We start from the raw sequence: 17,377 nt of genomic DNA, 5'->3' as shown, positions 1-17,377 counted from the left end.
CATTGATGGTATTTAAACTTGATCTTATTTAGCAGAGTTTGACCATGACGTTGCAATACATATCAGGAATAAAGCAGATTTGCAGTTATTACTGGTACTTGTGGTCAAATGCGCCATCACGTTGGAACAATAACAAAGGTGAGAAACTTGTGCATGCAATTTGTCGTTCACTTCAAACGCTGCTGGCCATGGCGATCATCATTGCATCATCATTGCCCTGGGCTAGCTGACTATTGTTAGGGTTTTCCCGAGGAAAGTAAACGGTTCATTGGTGTATACTAGTCGTTCCGACCAAGCACAGCCATCCAGATAAAGCAGTAGGAAAAAAAAAAATGACGAACAAAGGAGGAACAATTTTATCCACAGTGCTGCTTGCGGCCATACCCGCTGCTTGTGGCTGCGTTGTGGCAACGCATCCGCGACCGGAACGACAATTGCGGTTCGGCAATTTTCAATGTAGAAGATGATTCATTTTTCTTCTTTTTACATGCCGTCCTTATTTACGAGATCATTTTTAAGTGATATGGATTGATGATGTGACGAACATATTATAAGCCTTTTGCTGATGCCTTCGTAATTGAGAAAACTTAAAATTAAGATAATCACCCTCAGGAATTTGACCTTGAAATGTAGCTACCTTGATAAATTGATCTTTTTAAAAAATAAATGTCACAACAGGAAAATTAATCAAATGAAATGATCGACTGAAGTGAAATCTTAGGCTAGAATATGATGATGCTATCTAACAAAGCGTCCATTGAAATATAGCCTTCTGATAAAGCAAACGCCCTTTGTACAAAATTACGATAACAAAAATGAAATAATTATCGTCAAATTGTATTGCGTTGGGGGCTATAGCTATAGCTCAGGGTGAGACCTCGAGCACTTGGGGAATTCCGCCAGTTTTCATCCAACAGCAGCGTCTGCTTTCAAGGTGATGCGGTATTATTTTAACTTAAATAAATTAACGCCAGCATATAGCCGTGAAGATGAATCTGTAGGCCTATAAAGGACACGGGCAAACCTGTCATCGGCACCAATCACTTCAGCTCCTCAGCAAGTTCAACTTGTCCCATCATATCAGCAGTCATGAAAATCGTGGTAAAAAACCTAAATAATTCTTTTCACTTATTGTTACATACATTGAATTTGATTACAATTTATTTGAAATCAATTTTATTTTATTGTACTTGCTGTATATGATCAGATCGCCCTAGCCTGTTTGGTGGCCTTTGCTGCAGCCGTTGAAGAAACTGCTGGACAAATTGACGTCGATTTGGACGGGGCCGAGCATCGCAATGTCGGCGGACACAGAGGAGGGTACGGCGGAGGATTCGGTGGAGGACGCGGTGGAGGCGGTCATCTTGGCGGACGTTTTGGACGCTCTCCCCAGAAGCCGAAGCCTAATTTCCGACAACACCCTCAGCCCCGACCACCGGGTCCTATTTTCAGACCACCATTCCGACTACCGGGACGCTTCGGACGCTCTCTCAAAGAAGCCCAACCATTCATCGTCGCCGAGTTCCAGCCCGAATACGTCGATTATGTCTCGGACGATATGCAATTAGCCGAGAACCGGAATTACGGAGGCAACAGAAGACACAGCAGCGGCAGCGCTGGGTACGGACAGCACTCCGGTAGTAACGGCAACAAAGGCTCATCGGGAGGCAGCAGTGGATACGAACACCGCGGTCGCCGCTCCGTTGAAGATGAGAATGCTGGTGCCATTGAAGATTTGGAAGTCGCTGAACATGACAGCAAAGGCTACGAAAGCCAGCACGGTGGCAGCTCTGGGTACGGAAACCACAGAAGAAGCGCATGTATTAATCACATCATCAAGCCACATCCAGTAGCCATATCCAGAACACGTTATTTTAAAAGCAGGCCCAGCGGCGGACACGGCAGTCACTCTGGACATGGCAGTAGATATTAACACGAAAACGAACATTAAAAGAAGAAATAAAAATAAAAAACGCACAGAATCTAAAGATCAAATTATTTTTTGTATCAACTGCTGGTTTTGGGGTTCAATAAAACGATTCTGACACTGGTGAAGTGTGGTGATATAATACGAATCTCTCTGGTCGTTTCTTTCTTGATTATGTTTCACAACATTAGATTTAAAGCAATTTTGCATTACGTAAGAAAAATAAGCTGATAGTCGTAGAGACAACAGGAACAGAAAACCTCGTCTAAAATCAAAGAGAAATTGAATTCGAATGAAGATATCGAATAAATATATACGCCAATGAAACCAAGTTTCTTATATAATAATCAAAATGAGAACATTGTTTTTATTGCAATTCTTATTATTCTAGGCCAACAAGGGGATTTTAAAAGTTCTGGAAATGGCTGGTTTAGCTACAGAATTGTATAGAAGAGCGCAAATTCCGCCCAAAGCCATCTATAGTGTTTCAACTCTAAAAATAGATTTCTATAATTACTCCGTATTATAAGCGGAAATTTCCGGCCCTTTTTCTATTAGCACAGCGCATATGTACATACAACATTCAACACTGCAATGTCTACTGGATATGGCTACTGAAACTGGATTGATGATGTGATTAATACATGCCTTATTCTGCAGTCTTCGTAATTGAGAAAACTAAAAATCAAGAAAAACACCCTCAGGAAATTGACCTTGAAATTTAGCTACCCTGCAAAATTAATCATTTTAAAATAAAAGTCACAACAGAAAAAAGAATCAAATGAAATGATCGACTGAAGTGATATCTTATGCTAATATTATGATTTTGCTATCCAACAAAGCGTCCATTGAAATAGCCTTCTGAAAAAGCAAACGCCCTTTGTACAAAATTACTACAGCAAAAATCAAATAATCATCGTGAAGTTGTATTGCGTTGTGGGCTGGCTCAGGGAGAGACCTCGATCACTTGGGGAATTCCGCCAATTTTCATCCAACAGCAGCGTCTGCTTTCAAGGTGATATGCGGTATTATTTTAACTTATATAACTGAACGCCATCCTGTAGCGTGAAAATGAATCTGTATAAAAGACACGGGCAAACCTTCCATCGGCACCAATCACTTCAGCTCCTCAGCAAGTTCAACTTCTAACAATCAGCACAGTCATGAAAATTGTGGTAAAATTCCAAATAAATCTTTTCATTTATTATTGATGTTATAGAGACATTATTTGTGATTGTAATAATTTCATCAATTAAATTTTGTATTTGCTGTATAATATTATCAGATCGCCCTAGCCTGTTTGGTGGCCTTTTCCGCAGCCGTTGAAGAAACTGGACAAATCGACGCCGATTTGGATGTGGCAGAGCAACGCTATGGCGGCGGACACGGGGGAGGACAACGCGGTGGACATCAAGGCGGACGTGGTGGCGGAGGCGGACGCTACGGACGCTCTCTCGAAGAAGCCCAACCATTCATCGTCGCCGAGTTCCAGCCCGAATACGCCGATTATGTCTCGGATGATTTGCAATTAGCCGAGAACCGGAACTACGGAGGCTACGGAGGCAACGGAAACCACGGAAGCGGTGGACGCCGCGGTCGCCGCTCCGTTGAAGATGAGAATGCTGGCGCCATTGAAGATTTGGAAGTGGCTGAAAATGGCGGCGGAAGCTACAACAGAGGCCACAGCAGCGACAGCGCTGGGTACAGACAATCCGGTAGTTATGGCAACAACAGAGGCTCATCGGGAGGTGGATACGGTGGAAACGGACACCGCGGTGGCCGCTCCGTTGAAGAGATTGGCGCCATTGAAGATTTGGAAGTCGCTGAACATCACAACAAAGGCTACGGAAGCCAGCACGGTGGCAGCTCTGGGTACGACTCCTACGGAAGGAGCAGCAGCGGTTATGGCAGACCCAGCGGCGGACATGGCAGTCACTCTGGACATGGTGGCAGCCAGCACTCCGGACACGGCCGTGGATATTAACACAAAAACGAACATTAAAAGAAGACAAACATCAACAAAAAGAAAAACGCGCAGAATGTAAAGGTCAAATTGGTTTTGTATCAATTGCTGGTTTGGGGGTTCAATAAAACGATTTCGACACTGGTGAAGTGTGGTGATATAATACGAATCTCTCTGGTCGTTTCTTTCTTGATTATGTTTCACAACATTAGATTTGAATCAATTTTGGTTTACGTAAGAAAAATGAGCTGATAGTCGTAGAGACAACAGGAACAGAAAACCTCGTCTAAAATCAAAGAGAAATGCAATTCGAAAGAAGATATAGAATAAAAATTTAATAGAAGGGGAAATCATTCAGAAATTACTGATAAATGCCTTATAGGCTGATGTAGTTCAAATGACCGAATATATACCATACTTTTGGTTATCTATCATATATTTAAAAAAATGAGAACGCCAATTAAACCAAGTTTCTTATAATAATCAAAATGGGAGAACATTGTTTTGATTGCAATTCTTATTATTCTTATTATTCTAGGGACAACAAGGGGATTTTAAAAGTTCTGGAAATCGCTGGTTTAGCTACAGAAATGTATAGAAGAGCGCAAATTCCGCCCAAAGCTAATATCTATAGTGTTTCAACTCTAAAAATAGATCTCAAGTTACTCCGTATTATTATAAGCGGAAATTTCCGGCCCTTTTTCTATTAGCACAGCGCATTTACATACAACATTCAACACTGCAATGTCTACTGGATATGGCTACTGAAACTGGATTGATGATGTGATTAATATTTGCCTTATTATGCTGTCTTCGTAATTGAGAAAACTAAAAATAAAGAAAATCACCCTCAGGAATTTGACCTTGAAATGTAGCTACCTTCATCAATTGATCATTTTAAAATAAAAGTCACAACAGGAAAAAGAATCAAATGAAATGATCGAATGAAGTGATATCTTAGGCTAATATTATGATTTTGCTATCCAACAAAGCGTCCATTGAAATAGCCTTCTAAAAAAGCAAACGCCCTTTGTACAAAATTACTACAGCAAAAATGAAATAATCATCGTCAAGTTGTATTGCGTTGTGGGCTGGCTCAGGGTGAGACCTCAAGCACTTGGGAAATTCCGCCAGTTGTCGTCCAACAGCAGCGTCTGATTTCAAGGTTATGCGGTGTTATTTTAACTTATATAACTGAACGACATGCACTGTATCCGTGAAGATGAATCTGTATAAAAAGCACGGGCAAACCGTCCATCGGCACCAATCACTTCAGCTCCTCAGCAAGTTCAACTTCTAAGAATATATCAGCAGTCATGAAAATCGTGGTAAAAACCTAAATAATTCTTTTCACTTATTTTATATACATTCATTTTAATTACAATTTATTTGAAATCAATTTTAATTTTATTGTACTTGCTGTACATGATCAGATCGCCCTAGCCTGTTTGGTGGCCTTTGCCGCAGCCGTTGAAGAAACTGCTGGACAAATCGACGTCGATTTGGACGGGGCCGAGCATCGCCATGGCGGTGGACACGGGGGAGGGTACGGCGGAGGATTCGGTGGAGGACGCGGTGGATACGGTGGTGGAGGCGGTCATCATGGCGGACGTTTCGGACGCTCTCCCCAGAAGCCTATTTTCCGACCACACCCTACACCCCGACCACCTATCTATAACCGCAAGGGTCGCTCTGTAGATGAGATCCTCGAACCAGTCGCAGTCCAGATTGCCGATCAAGATGTTGCTGAACAATATTGGAGTCCATATGTCAACCCTGTTGATCAGGTCGCCATCTCTGCTGATCAGGACGTGGCAGAGCAACGCTATGGAGGACATGGAGGGGGACGCGGCGGGCATGGCGGTGGCAGACGCTACGGACGCTCTCTCGAAGAAGCTCAACCATTCATCGTCGCCGAGTTCCAGCCCGAGTATGTCGATTATGTCTCGGATGATCTGCAATTAGCCGAGAACCGCTACTACGGAGGCAACAGAGGCCACGGAGGCGGTGGATACCGCGGTCGCCGCTCCGTTGAAGATGAGAATGCTGTCGCCATTGAAGATTTGGAAGTCGCTGAAAATCGCGGTGGAAGCTACAACAGAGGACACAGCAGCGGCGGATCTGGGTACGGACACTCCGGTAGTTACAGCAACAGAGGCTCATCAGGAGGCAGTGGATACGGGGGACAGCACCGCGGTCGCCGCTCCGTTCAAGAAATTGCTGGCGCCATTGAAGATTTGGAAGTCGCTGAACACCACAACAAAGGCTACAACAGAGGCGGCAGCAGCGGAGGCTCTGGCTACGGAAACCACGGAAGCAGCAGCGGTTATGGCAGACCCAGCGGCGGACATGGCAGCCACTCGGGACACGGTGGCCGTTAATATTAACACTAAAAAAGCATGGCAAACAAGCTGCGAACGTCCTATGATGATTCTTAAAAAGAGGAAACAAAAAAGTAAAACGCGAAGAATTTTAAGGTCAAATTAATTTGGTATTATAATCATGCAAATGCTCGTTTGGGTTCAATAAAATGATTTCGACACTGGTGACGATATAATACGAATTTGGCCTTTTCTTTCTTTATTATGTTTCACAATATTAGATTTGAATCAATTTTGCTTTACCGCCTTTACGTAAGAAAAATGAGCTGATAGTCGTAGAGACAACAGGAACAGAAAATCTCGTCTAAAATCAAAGAGAAATTCAATTCGAAAGAAGATATAGAATAAATATTTAATAGAAGGGGAAATAACTCAGAAATTACTGATGTATGCCTTATAAGGTGATGTAGTTCAAGTGGCCGAATATATATTATACTTTTGGTTATCTATCGACTATCATATATTTTAAAAATGAGAACGCCAATTAAACCAAGTTTCTTATAATAATCAAAATGAGAACATTGTTTTTATTGCAATTCTTATTATTCTTATTATTCTATGGACAACAAGGGGATTTTAAAAGTTCTGGAAATCGCGCGCTGGTTTAGCTACAAAAATAATGTATAGACCTTATTAAGATCCAAAGGTATGAGTCAAGCCGACCCCTTTGCGTCGCGTTGCAGTGTGAAGGGGTGCCGTGGACAGATGATTTTTATTTGGCTCGGCCCATGGTGTTCCCGGATAGACTTTACGGGTAAATCGTGCCCGAGGGAAGGAAAGGAAAGAATGAAAAAAAGAGGGGACCAGACTTTCCTTTCCTCCCTATTCTTCCCTCGGGCACGATTAACCCGTAAAGTCTATCCGGGAACACCATGGGCCGAGCCAAATAAAAATCATCTGTCCACGGCACCCCTTCACACTGCAACGCGACGCAAAGGGGTCGGCTTGACCCATACCTTTGGATCTTAATAAGGTCTACAGACGAAGAACGCAAATTCCGCCCAAAGCTATAGGCCTATAGGCAGTGTTTCAACTAAAAAAATAGATCTCAAGTTACTCCGTATTATTATAAGCGGAAATTTCCAGCCCTTTTTCTGTAAGCACAGCATATGTATACATACAACATTCAGCACTGCAATGTCAACTGGATATGGCTACTAGGCTTTATTGTGAATGAGTTCCTGTATCCAACAAAGCGCCCATTCAAATAAATAGCCTTCTGAAATTATTCGCCCTTTGTACAAAATCATTACAATAAACGACAATAAAAAATGAAATAATCATCGTCAAGTTGTATTGCGTTGTGAGCTAGCTCAGGGTGAGACCTGGAGCACTTGGGGAATTCCGCCAGTTGTCGCCCAACACCAGCGTCTGGTTTCAAGGTTATGCGGGTGTTATTTTAACTTATATAACTGAACGCCATCCTGTAGCCGTGAAGATGAATCTGTATAAAAGGCACGGGCAAACCGTCCATCGGCACCAATCACTTCAGCTCCTCAGCAAGTTCAACTTCTAAGAATATATCAGCACAGTCATGAAAATCGTGGTAAAAACCTAAATAATTCTTTTCACTTATTTTATATACATTCATTTTAATTACAATTTATTTGAAATCAATTTTATTTGATTGTACTTGCTGTTTATGATCAGATCGCACTCGTTTGTTTGGTGGCCTTTGCCGCAGCCGTTGAAGAAACTGCTGGACAAATCGACGTCGATTTGGACGGGGCCGAGCATCGCCATGGCGGCGGACACAGAGGAGGGTACGGCGGAGGGCGCGGCGGATACGGTGGAGGACGCGGCGGATACGGTGGAGGACGCGGCGGATACGGTGGAGGCGGTCACCATGGCGGTGGCGGACGCTACGGACGCTCTCTCGAAGAAGCCCAACCAGTCATCGTCGCCGAGTTCCAGCCCGAGTACGTCGATTATGTCTCGGATGATCTGCAATTAGCCGAGAACCGGAACTACGGAGGCTACGGAGGCAACGGAGGCCACGGAAGCGGTGGATACCGCGGTCGCCGCTCCATTGAAGATGAGAATGCTGTCGCCATTGAAGATTTGGAAGCCGCTGAAAATCGCGGCGGAAGCTTCAATAACAGAGGCCACAGCAGTGGCAACAGAGGCTCATGGGGAGGATACGGTGGAAACGGACACCGCGGTGGCCGCTCCGTTCAAGAGATTGCTGACGCCATTGAAGATTTGGAAGTGGCTGAACATAACAACAAAGGCTACAACAGAGGCCATAGCAGCGGCGGAAACTACAGAAGCAGCAGCGGTTATGGCAGACCCAGCAGCGGACATGGCCACTCGGGACACGGTGGTCGTCGTTATTAACACGAAAAAAGCGGCAAACAAGTTGCAAACGTTCGATGCTGATTATTAAACACAGGAAACAAAAAAGTAAAACGCGCAAAATTTTAAGGTCAAATTGGTTTGGTATTTTAATCAAATGCTCGTTTGGGTTCAATAAAACGATTTCGACACTGGGGATATAATACGAATCTGGTTGTTTCTTTCTTTATATTTCACCGACAGGTTAATAAAAGAAAATTTTCTTTTTTCACAAGAGAAATGAGCTGATGAATAGTCGCAGAAATATCGCAGGGACATCAGAAAAAATCCGTCTAAAATAAAAGGCGAATGCGATGAAACACTTTCGAAAGAATAAGACGTTGGCAAAATAATTCCGAAATTATATACTGCTGATGCCTTATAATAAGTTTATGTAGTTTAATTGGCCGAATGTATAGTGTAAGAGTTTTGGTTATGGATCATTTTTTTTTCAAAATGAGAACGCCAATTAAAACAAGTTTCTTACAATCGAAATTAGTACATTATTTTAATTAAAATTCCGGTTTCTTATTATTTTATAGGGGCAAGGGGTTTTTTAAAATTTCTGGAAATCGCTGGTTTATAAAAATGTTGAACAACGAAATCGCCACGCACTGGATTTCTCCATAAATTTACAAAAAGGTGGAATAGATGCAAAACTTGATGGCTTTGTTTGATAGCGAATCATTGCAGAGTTGAGACGCCAAAAGAAGAAAAACAACTCTTTAACGACAATTCTCCAACTTGGCATCTGTTCAGATGAAGCAATGCAAACATTGCGATGTTGTAGATTATAGAATTAGATTGAATTGTGTGTCCATGATTCATTTAAGTTGCATAAACGTGATTGACGGCACTAGAGAGAATGCCGCCGACGTTGAGCTCAGCATCCGCCATCGGAGATACCAAGAGATACTTTGGAGCTCGCTGATGCGTGCGGAATAAGCTTATTCTACGACTTCTGGCGGAATTCAATTCATTTCAGCCAGCATGTTTTACTTTTGCTGGCTGCTCTGACTTTAATGAATAAGTGGGCGTCAAAAGAAAATGACATTCTTCAAGGGCAAATCCCAACTTATTTTGCAAACAATATATAGATTGATGTAAGAATAAGAACGAGCTTATTGTGTTAAAATAGGATATAGGCCTAACCTATAGTCATCAGCAGGTTGACCGATTGTTTCAGAGACAGGAAAACAGATGGATGAAAAAATAGGTTATTTTGTTTCAACAGAAATTCATTTCCTTATAACCTTCATCTGGGCCTGCATGCCGTGTAAAACAACAACAACAACAACCAATCCTTTGTTGTCTGTGTACCTTTGTACTCGGGACTTGGATGAGAGCAATTGTATATCAAAGGTACGGAACCGACGCCACCGACGATGAAAAAAAAAGTGTCAAGTTGTTTTTGTTTCTATTTCGTGATGTCCTTCATTTTACCCCATTGATTATTGAATTCTCGACTTGATTTTAGAAATTTGATTTTAAAACACCGATTCCAAACTAAGGTACATAGTTATATTGTACTTTGCGAGAATAAATGTTTCAGCACGAATTTTCGTGCGTACCGGAACCGCATTCAATGACAAATTGGGCCTTGGGCATCATCCTTAGATTTCTTTGTAGAATCTCAGTCAAGTGTTGCAATATTGTCTCCTGATGCCCTTGAGTGGTCACACGTACGCGGTTGTCGTTATATATTGCCTTCGCTGCTGCGCTGTGTATTTTTAAAAGTAGATCTATCTAAAAATAAATAAATAAAAGACCTCGGTTCATTTAAACGTCTTTCGGCCTTCGGTGCTGATGATTCACCTGCTGTTCAGGGTAAAACCCTAATTGAAAAATCCCATTTGGTCAGTTGTAGGCTAATAGCTAGTCATAGCGCGTACAACTAAATTATGCGATCCAAAAAATGAAACACAGGTTCGGAGCAAAGTTTCGCAATCGCTGGGCAATCAAAATAAAAGTAACGGGCAAAAACCAACCCATTGGCAAATAAAAGAAAAGCAGCTTTGAAATGAGAGATGGCAATCGCCCAGCATCACGCTGCTTTCATATTGATGAGTCATTGGGTTTATCTTTTGCTGGCGAATGATGAACGACGGGGCGTCGAATTATTACGAAATCTCTTGGAGTTTCATCATTGGAAGCTACCTGGCTGCTGTCTCAATATAATTAACCGCTATAACCCACAAGGAAAAATAAAAGAAAGAAATAAAAGAAAAAAACAAATAATTTTCGTGTAAGTTGTTTATTATTGTCAAATTGCGCTGAAGGTAAATGCAAAGGTTCAAGTCAACAAAACGCGTTTTTGTTTGCGATTTTCGGTCTGACGAGTATTTCTCGTTTGGGGTTTTTTCCATGCAGCGCAAACGTATATGCTTTGGAATGGGAAACAATTTCGAGCTTCCCACCAGACCGCAGTATGAACTAAAAAATGGTTTTTGATATTTAAGACTGTGCCTTTAATTGTCTCAGAGTTAAATTACATTCAGCCATGTAAAAAAAAAAATATAGAATGAACTTGTGAATTTTTGAAAGCGGTAAAATCAATGAGTTCACATGCGTGCCCCCGAGTGTTATACAGCCACGCTACCTAAAATCTGATTGGGAAAACCTGGTGAAAGCGCCGTTCTCAAAAACTTTTGACTCTGCTTGGAGGCCTTAAAGTCAACGATCTTATTTAATAGCAAAACAAGTTGGGCTCTCACGTGCGCAAAAGTTTTTACATATCCGCGTCAATCCGGATCGAGGGGAATTTTATTTCCACCTTCTTCTTCTTTTGCCTTTCTTTTTTTTCTTTTGGTTGCTCGAACCACCTGTTGTTATTCCCTTCAAGGTCCCTTCGACTTGCTGGATGACTATACGTAACTGCACTTATGCTGCAGAGATGGAATATGCTCGGCTTGCACGGGAGGCGTGGCTAATTTGGTATATAAGGCCCGGAACAAGAGAGCCAACAACAACAGTATCATCCAAACATTCGCAAGAGAAGAACAGCAACAGCTGAAAACCGAGCAATCATGAAAGTCGTGGTAAGATTTGGTTTCATTTTTATTTATTTTAATGAACACATTTCAACAGTTCTTATTAATTTGCAATTTTATCCTTCCGGTTTTATGAATTCAATTGTTTTCTATCCTTTAATCAACAGATTGTACTAGCGTGCTTGACAGCGCTGGCACTTGCAGTTGAAGTGGCCCAACCTGTCGCCGATTTAGACGTGGCTGAACAACATTACGGCGGAGGCCATGGAGGATATGGCGGAGGCTACGGCGGAGGGCACCACGGCGGAGGGGGTCACCACGGCGGCGGTGGTCATCATGGTGGAGGGGGTCATTACGGCGGAGGGGGTCACCACGGCGGAGGAGGTCACCACGGAGGCTGGGGACGCAAGCGTCGCTCTGTTGAAGAAATTCAAGCCATCGCCGTTCCGGAAGAATTAGCAGCCGTCGATGGCTCTGCCGATTTAGACGCGGCCGCTTCCAACGGTGGATATGGGGGATACGGCGGAGGACATGGCGGATATGGCGGAGGAGGTCACCATGGCGGATATGGAGGTGGATATGGAGGGGGTCATCATGGCGGAGGAGGGCATCACGGCGGAGGGGGTCACTACGGCGGAGGAGGTCACCACGGAGGCTGGGGACGCAAGCGTCGCTCTGTAGATGAGATCCTCGAACCAGTCGCAGTCCAGATTGCCGATCAAGATGTTGCTGAACAATTTTTGAGTCCATATTTTGACCCTGTTGATCAGGTCGCCATCTCTGATGCTGATCCGGGCGTGGTCGCCATCTCGTCCGCTGATCAGGACGTGGCAGAGCAACGCTATGGAGGATATGGTGGATACGGTGGATATGGTCAAGGGGGCTACGGCGGTGGACATGGTCACGGGGGCTACGGCGGTGGACATGGTCACGGGGGCTACGGCGGTGGACATCATCATCATCACGGGGGTCATCACGGAGGCGGGTACGGAGGCTATGGTGGAGGCTATGGGGGTGGACATCATCACTATGGTTAAATTTTTATTAATTCTTACTGTTTGATGACGTTTGTTGTTCATCTCTAAACCCAAGACATTTACCCGAATCCACTTGTTCGATACCTGAGCTCTTTATTATCGGTCGACGACGACGTGTTGCATTCCTAATATGCGCTCCTTGCAATGTTCACAATTGAAATGGTACCTTGATTAAAATACAATTTGGCGAAACTCTCAAAAACTTTTCCTTTTTTTCGAATTTCGAAATTGTGGTGGTTAAAAGTTTATAGCTATTGATGGCTATGAGTTGGGCTGCTTTAAATCTATTCAAGTATTTTTTAAAAGGTTGTACCAGCGTATACGCAACTATTACACCCAGAATTAATGCAAGTTGTCGTACATAACTGAATGATTTCCACAGATAGCCATTGGCTGAACGCCGTTTACTAACAATATCGATGGTAGAACGGAGCTGGGACTGTTTATGCTAGCCTTTATTGTCTCACATCAGGTTAGAACCTGGCATTATGTAATCCGGCATTCGACAGCTTGTCGAGCGCACTAGCATTGTAGCTACTCGGTGTTTAACACACGACGATAAGAGGATGCAATTCATCTCAGGACAGGCAATTTAAATCAAGACGCATTTCAATTAACTCTAAAATTCATCACACGGCCTTCTCCATGTTACATTTCAGGTAAGAATAAACAAAGAATCAAAATCAATGAATGTCTCCTTGTATTGCATCAAAACATTTTTCCAAAATCGTTTTCACTTTTGACAAGTATTAGTACAGACGGTTTTGTGCAGAGTCCAATGCCCACGCTGACACTCGACCCTGCAGTAAACGACGGTGCGGCAGCGACTGCAACGCTTCAGATTTTCGGAAATTTTCTTGCAGAATGCGCAGCTTTTCCCCTTTGGATTTATTCCTTCTGTCTTTTGACAGGCATCGAGCGATGCTTGATCCATTGGATGGTCATCGTAGAGTGGTGATATGAAGGTAGCCAGCCATGGACTGTTTTCTCCTTGGGGAAGATTCTTCTTTTGCCAAGTGGTGGGTACGATTTGGGTCGAATTCAGTCGTAGAATATAGCGCAGCAGCTGCTCCTCTTCTGACGTGAAAGTAAAAATCGTACGATTTTGGCTTCCATTCGACGGTTGTGCATAAATTCGTACATAATCATTAAAATCATCATTCTTATTCAGTTTTCCTTGCTTAGTAAGATTTTCGGCTAGCCGATGGTCAACAGCTGACAGGATCAAAAGTGGACTGCCCACAGGTGAAATTCGAACAGGCAGATGTGCTCGGATGCACCAATCAGGGCTTTGGGTTGAATCCTTCCTACGGATGCCGAAATATTCGTTTCTGCCATGGACAGTTGCATAATTAAAAAAATGTTTGATGGTGTCTCGAACTTCATTTAAAGCAGATTTGTTTGTCAAGGGCATATTTTTGATATCACTCAGTTTGAACTGAAAGCCGAGATGCAATCCCAACGATTGTACAGTGTTTCTATCTTCCCACAGTTTTAGGCTATCCAACACAATCCATCTTGATTGTTGATTGTGAAATTCATGAGGCCAGGGTTCGTAGAGGGCCTTTTTTAAGACGAGGTTGATTGAACGATCCTTGCGGTGAAGAGTAGCACGAATCTCGTTGACCATGATGGGATAAGGGAAAGATAATTTCAACGGTTTGATGCTCTTTGGTTGACTCAACGATATAATGACATCGTGGGCTGACTCACAAGGTAGACGTTGGTTCGTGGCGACATTTAAACCTGAAAAACGAAAATGAATGGAAAATGATTTAACATTACACAAACCAAACGTAACAAAATTGAATGATAACCTGAAATATTCTTGCTACTACTTTCAACCACTATCTGAAGGACGAAGGAGTCCTCAGATTCGACGCAGTTGTTAACTTGCAATCCATTGCTGTTGGCCAGAGGAAGTGCAGATCCTTTAGAACGCCACGGATAAGGTTGATGAAAAGCTTCCACTCGCATCTTCGATATTTCTTCAATCAGAGTAATCGGTAACCCAATATAAGCATCAAAGATGTATACCGCATGAGTTTTTTCGAGACCGTGGCCGGGCACAAGCAAAAAGGAAACGCTGATTGTTTCCATTTCACAATCACGAGTCTTTTTGATTTTAATCTCACAGTTATCGATGACATGGATATTCAATTCAGATAATTTGGGTAGATTTTTTTCAAAGTCACTGGAAACCAATTGCAATACATAGGAATTTATAAGTTTTTCAATCGGGATCAATAAGATCCTGATTAAGGGCGTTCCCATTAGAGGATAAACATTTGTTTGGATATCAAATGACACCTTTGAAATTGCTTGACCATTTCTCCAGGCTTGTGCTGTTCGTTGCGCCAAATTAAATGCTGAATAAAAGTCCAATTCGTGAATTTTGAGGTTTCTCAAACATTCAGTCCCTCCAACGCGCTGGGCCATGGAATCCAACACGTAATTAAAGGTAAGTGGGGAATAGCATGACATTCCGCATCTTACCCCTGCACCCTGCCATTGGCTTAACTCATTTGATGTGAAACATTTCTGCGTTAGCTGATCAAGGCAGCGAGTCAAAGTTGGGGAAGGGCTGAGCGATAAATTTCCAAATGGCAAAACTTTTTTCCAGCACAGCTTGAAGGCATTCGCCATTTGTTGGCGTAAGTTTATAGGCTTGTTAGAGCCGAATTCGACGTGAGTTGCCAGTCTCAATCCATAAATCGTTGGAATCATGCTCAGCGGGCAGCAAAGGGCTTCTTCGATGTACTTTAATAGAGAGGGTGCCAACGATGGCCACAACATGGACTCGGTATACAACACAGCTTCGGGGGTATCCATTAATTTCTTCTCACAAGCGTTGATCAAGTTTACTAATCCAACGTGATCCGCCAAGTTGGAACAATCAATCACGTCAAACGACAAGATCGATTCAGAGAGGCAAAACTCCAGGGCGTCTTCTAGGTGGAAAAAGATTTTGACTTTGTCACTGCGCTTTTTAAATTCAGCCACAAAGCCCCGAAGTATTTTCTGGCATGTTCGGATCAGTATTCCTTTATTATCTGACGTGTCAAGTTCTTCTCGAGTCAATGGAAAGTAGCCGTCAAAAGGGCATAATTGGTAGTGGACTTGCCAGCGATAGGTAGTATGGTCGAGCAACGTTGGGTTGACGCATACATTTCGCATTCCACTATGCAAGCTACAGGTACCTGTTGAGAAATACAGACGAACTTCTTTTTCTATCAACACTTTGGTTGAGTCTTGAACGTCATCTTCGAATTTTGACGCTAAATTTCGTGTAAATCCCTCTATTGCGGCTTCCGGTATCGTAGGATTGTCCTGCTCATCATTGATCTTGGGATTCGATCTGATCCAGCCCTTCAACATTGCGTTGTTTCTAATTTTTCAAGAAAAACAAATTATTTTTACTGAATAATAAATCTCAAATTAAAATTGCAAGACTTGATGTAAGCTCACCTTTCTTCGTGCATTTTATCCATGAGAAGCTTCCCTTCAGATTTTGATTTAGAAGAAACATGATTCCAATAGCGCCACACAGATTGCAAGCTTTGCAAGCATTTGCTTTTCGGAATAACAACATTTTCTGGTAACGCATTGTCCAATAGTTCCTTTAAAACCAAATTAAATTTCTGACGTGTGGCTTCTGGCCATTCGGCGTTATACCAAAGATCCCATAAAAAGGCAACATCATCTTCATTATTGGTATCAAAATCCGACGCTGAAATCACTTTTAGCATCAAAATATTTCGAGCAATAATGGAAGGGTTCCAGTCATTTAGATGAATATATAACTTTTGTTTCTTGTTATTGGCCACAGTTTTTAGCGCGTTCCTCAAGTCGCCACATCCCAAAAATAGGACCTATATAGGGTATACACTGATGGTTAATAGTGATGCTGAATTTGGATATTAGAAAGCAAACAAAAAAACAAACAAAAAACAAACAAACTATTTTTCTCATAGCAGGTACCTTGATTTCGTCTAGTGACCGACAGTTGAAGTCTTCCAGTGCGTTTTCGGCACCGGTGTTACCAAATGGATAGTAAAAAGGGGTATTTTCAAAAAGAATTCGTCTTGAAGGAGTTAACATTTTTACTGAATATTCAAAACCAAATATTTGAAAATCTGTAATAAGCTACGGGCTTTCTGTTTTAATAGATGGTTCGATCCGAGACACTGCTCTGATATTTATAGCTACGGACACTTTTTGCTTTCGTACTTCGTTTTATCTTATCATATTTTATGACTTTTTAGTTTATACCGCACACAATCGTTTTTTTTTTTTTCCAAAAGAAACAATGCCAAGTATTGTAGTCAATGTGATGATGTCAACATTATATTTGGTTATCAGTGATTCACCGTCTTATTTGTTTCTCAAAGCACTTACGTATTTCACCACATCAATCATGTGTCAAAGCCCACTATTTCACATAAATGCATACTGTGTATTAAGTCAACGTCTATTTTTTTCCAGTGCTATCAGTAGCTAAAATATAAAGCTATTTACTGTTCGTGCGAGTGAGATTTGGTGCTGGAATGGCTGTTGATATACAATATTTTTCGGTTCACCCTAATCGTTCGCCGCTTATTTCAGCTGAGTAAAGCATTTCAATAAACGCCGATAAACGCTATCCCGGTGTATTCGCAACCGATATAGGCTACTCACATTGCTTGCTTGTAAGCTGTCATTGACATTTTGCTGAATAGTGCAAACCATAATAAATTAATGATTGT

The 17,377-nt window shown here is 42.3% G+C and overlaps 3 protein-coding genes and 1 long non-coding RNA gene across 15 annotated transcripts; 2 read left to right on the top strand and 2 right to left on the bottom strand.

Annotated features, from left to right (window-relative positions):
• The first annotated feature begins 995 nt into the window (after positions 1-995).
• LOC124341176 (cold and drought-regulated protein CORA-like) lies at positions 996-8,775 on the top strand. Of its 9 annotated transcripts, none has more exons than XM_046794166.1 (4): positions 996-1,101; positions 1,208-1,330; positions 5,735-6,189; positions 8,520-8,775. In XM_046794166.1, the coding sequence occupies exons 1-4, from the start codon at positions 1,090-1,092 to the stop codon at positions 8,767-8,769; spliced, it is 840 nt and encodes a 279-aa protein (XP_046650122.1). In that variant the 5' UTR covers positions 996-1,089; the 3' UTR covers positions 8,770-8,775. The 9 variants fall into 9 exon arrangements, with proteins under 9 accessions (XP_046650122.1, XP_046650119.1, XP_046650116.1 ...); XM_046794163.1 differs by lacking the exon at positions 1,208-1,330 and adding an exon at positions 5,324-5,453 and having other exon boundaries at positions 1,031-1,101; positions 5,484-6,189; XM_046794160.1 differs by lacking the exons at positions 996-1,101; positions 1,208-1,330 and adding exons at positions 2,992-3,102; positions 3,213-3,349 and having other exon boundaries at positions 5,473-6,189.
• LOC124341629 lies at positions 1,369-5,564 on the bottom strand. The gene is made up of 2 exons (XR_006918550.1): positions 5,511-5,564; positions 1,369-1,442 (listed from the first exon to the last, which is right to left on the bottom strand). It is a non-coding gene; the product is annotated as an uncharacterized LOC124341629 (long non-coding RNA).
• Positions 8,776-11,526: 2,751 nt separating the features above from the next.
• LOC124341331 (ctenidin-3-like) lies at positions 11,527-12,834 on the top strand. Of its 4 annotated transcripts, none has more exons than XM_046794392.1 (5): positions 11,527-11,643; positions 11,763-11,849; positions 11,892-11,897; positions 12,108-12,192; positions 12,238-12,834. In XM_046794392.1, the coding sequence occupies exons 1-5, from the start codon at positions 11,632-11,634 to the stop codon at positions 12,630-12,632; spliced, it is 585 nt and encodes a 194-aa protein (XP_046650348.1). In that variant the 5' UTR covers positions 11,527-11,631; the 3' UTR covers positions 12,633-12,834. The 4 variants fall into 4 exon arrangements, with proteins under 4 accessions (XP_046650348.1, XP_046650349.1, XP_046650350.1 ...); XM_046794393.1 differs by having other exon boundaries at positions 12,108-12,467; positions 12,513-12,834; XM_046794394.1 differs by having other exon boundaries at positions 12,108-12,494; positions 12,546-12,834.
• Positions 12,835-13,332: 498 nt separating this feature from the next.
• Positions 13,333-16,810, bottom strand: LOC124340836. The gene is made up of 4 exons (XM_046793562.1): positions 16,614-16,810; positions 16,101-16,504; positions 14,450-16,020; positions 13,333-14,378 (listed from the first exon to the last, which is right to left on the bottom strand). The coding sequence occupies exons 1-4, from the start codon at positions 16,731-16,733 to the stop codon at positions 13,366-13,368; spliced, it is 3,108 nt and encodes a 1,035-aa protein (XP_046649518.1). The 5' UTR covers positions 16,734-16,810; the 3' UTR covers positions 13,333-13,365.
• Positions 16,811-17,377: the final 567 nt, after the last annotated feature.

Source organism: Daphnia pulicaria, chromosome 5 (assembly GCF_021234035.1).
Source record: "Daphnia pulicaria isolate SC F1-1A chromosome 5, SC_F0-13Bv2, whole genome shotgun sequence".
NCBI classification, from domain to species: domain Eukaryota; kingdom Metazoa; phylum Arthropoda; class Branchiopoda; order Diplostraca; family Daphniidae; genus Daphnia; species Daphnia pulicaria.
Note: the sequence above shows the minus strand (reverse complement) of the source record. Positions and strands in the feature narration are given on the sequence as shown.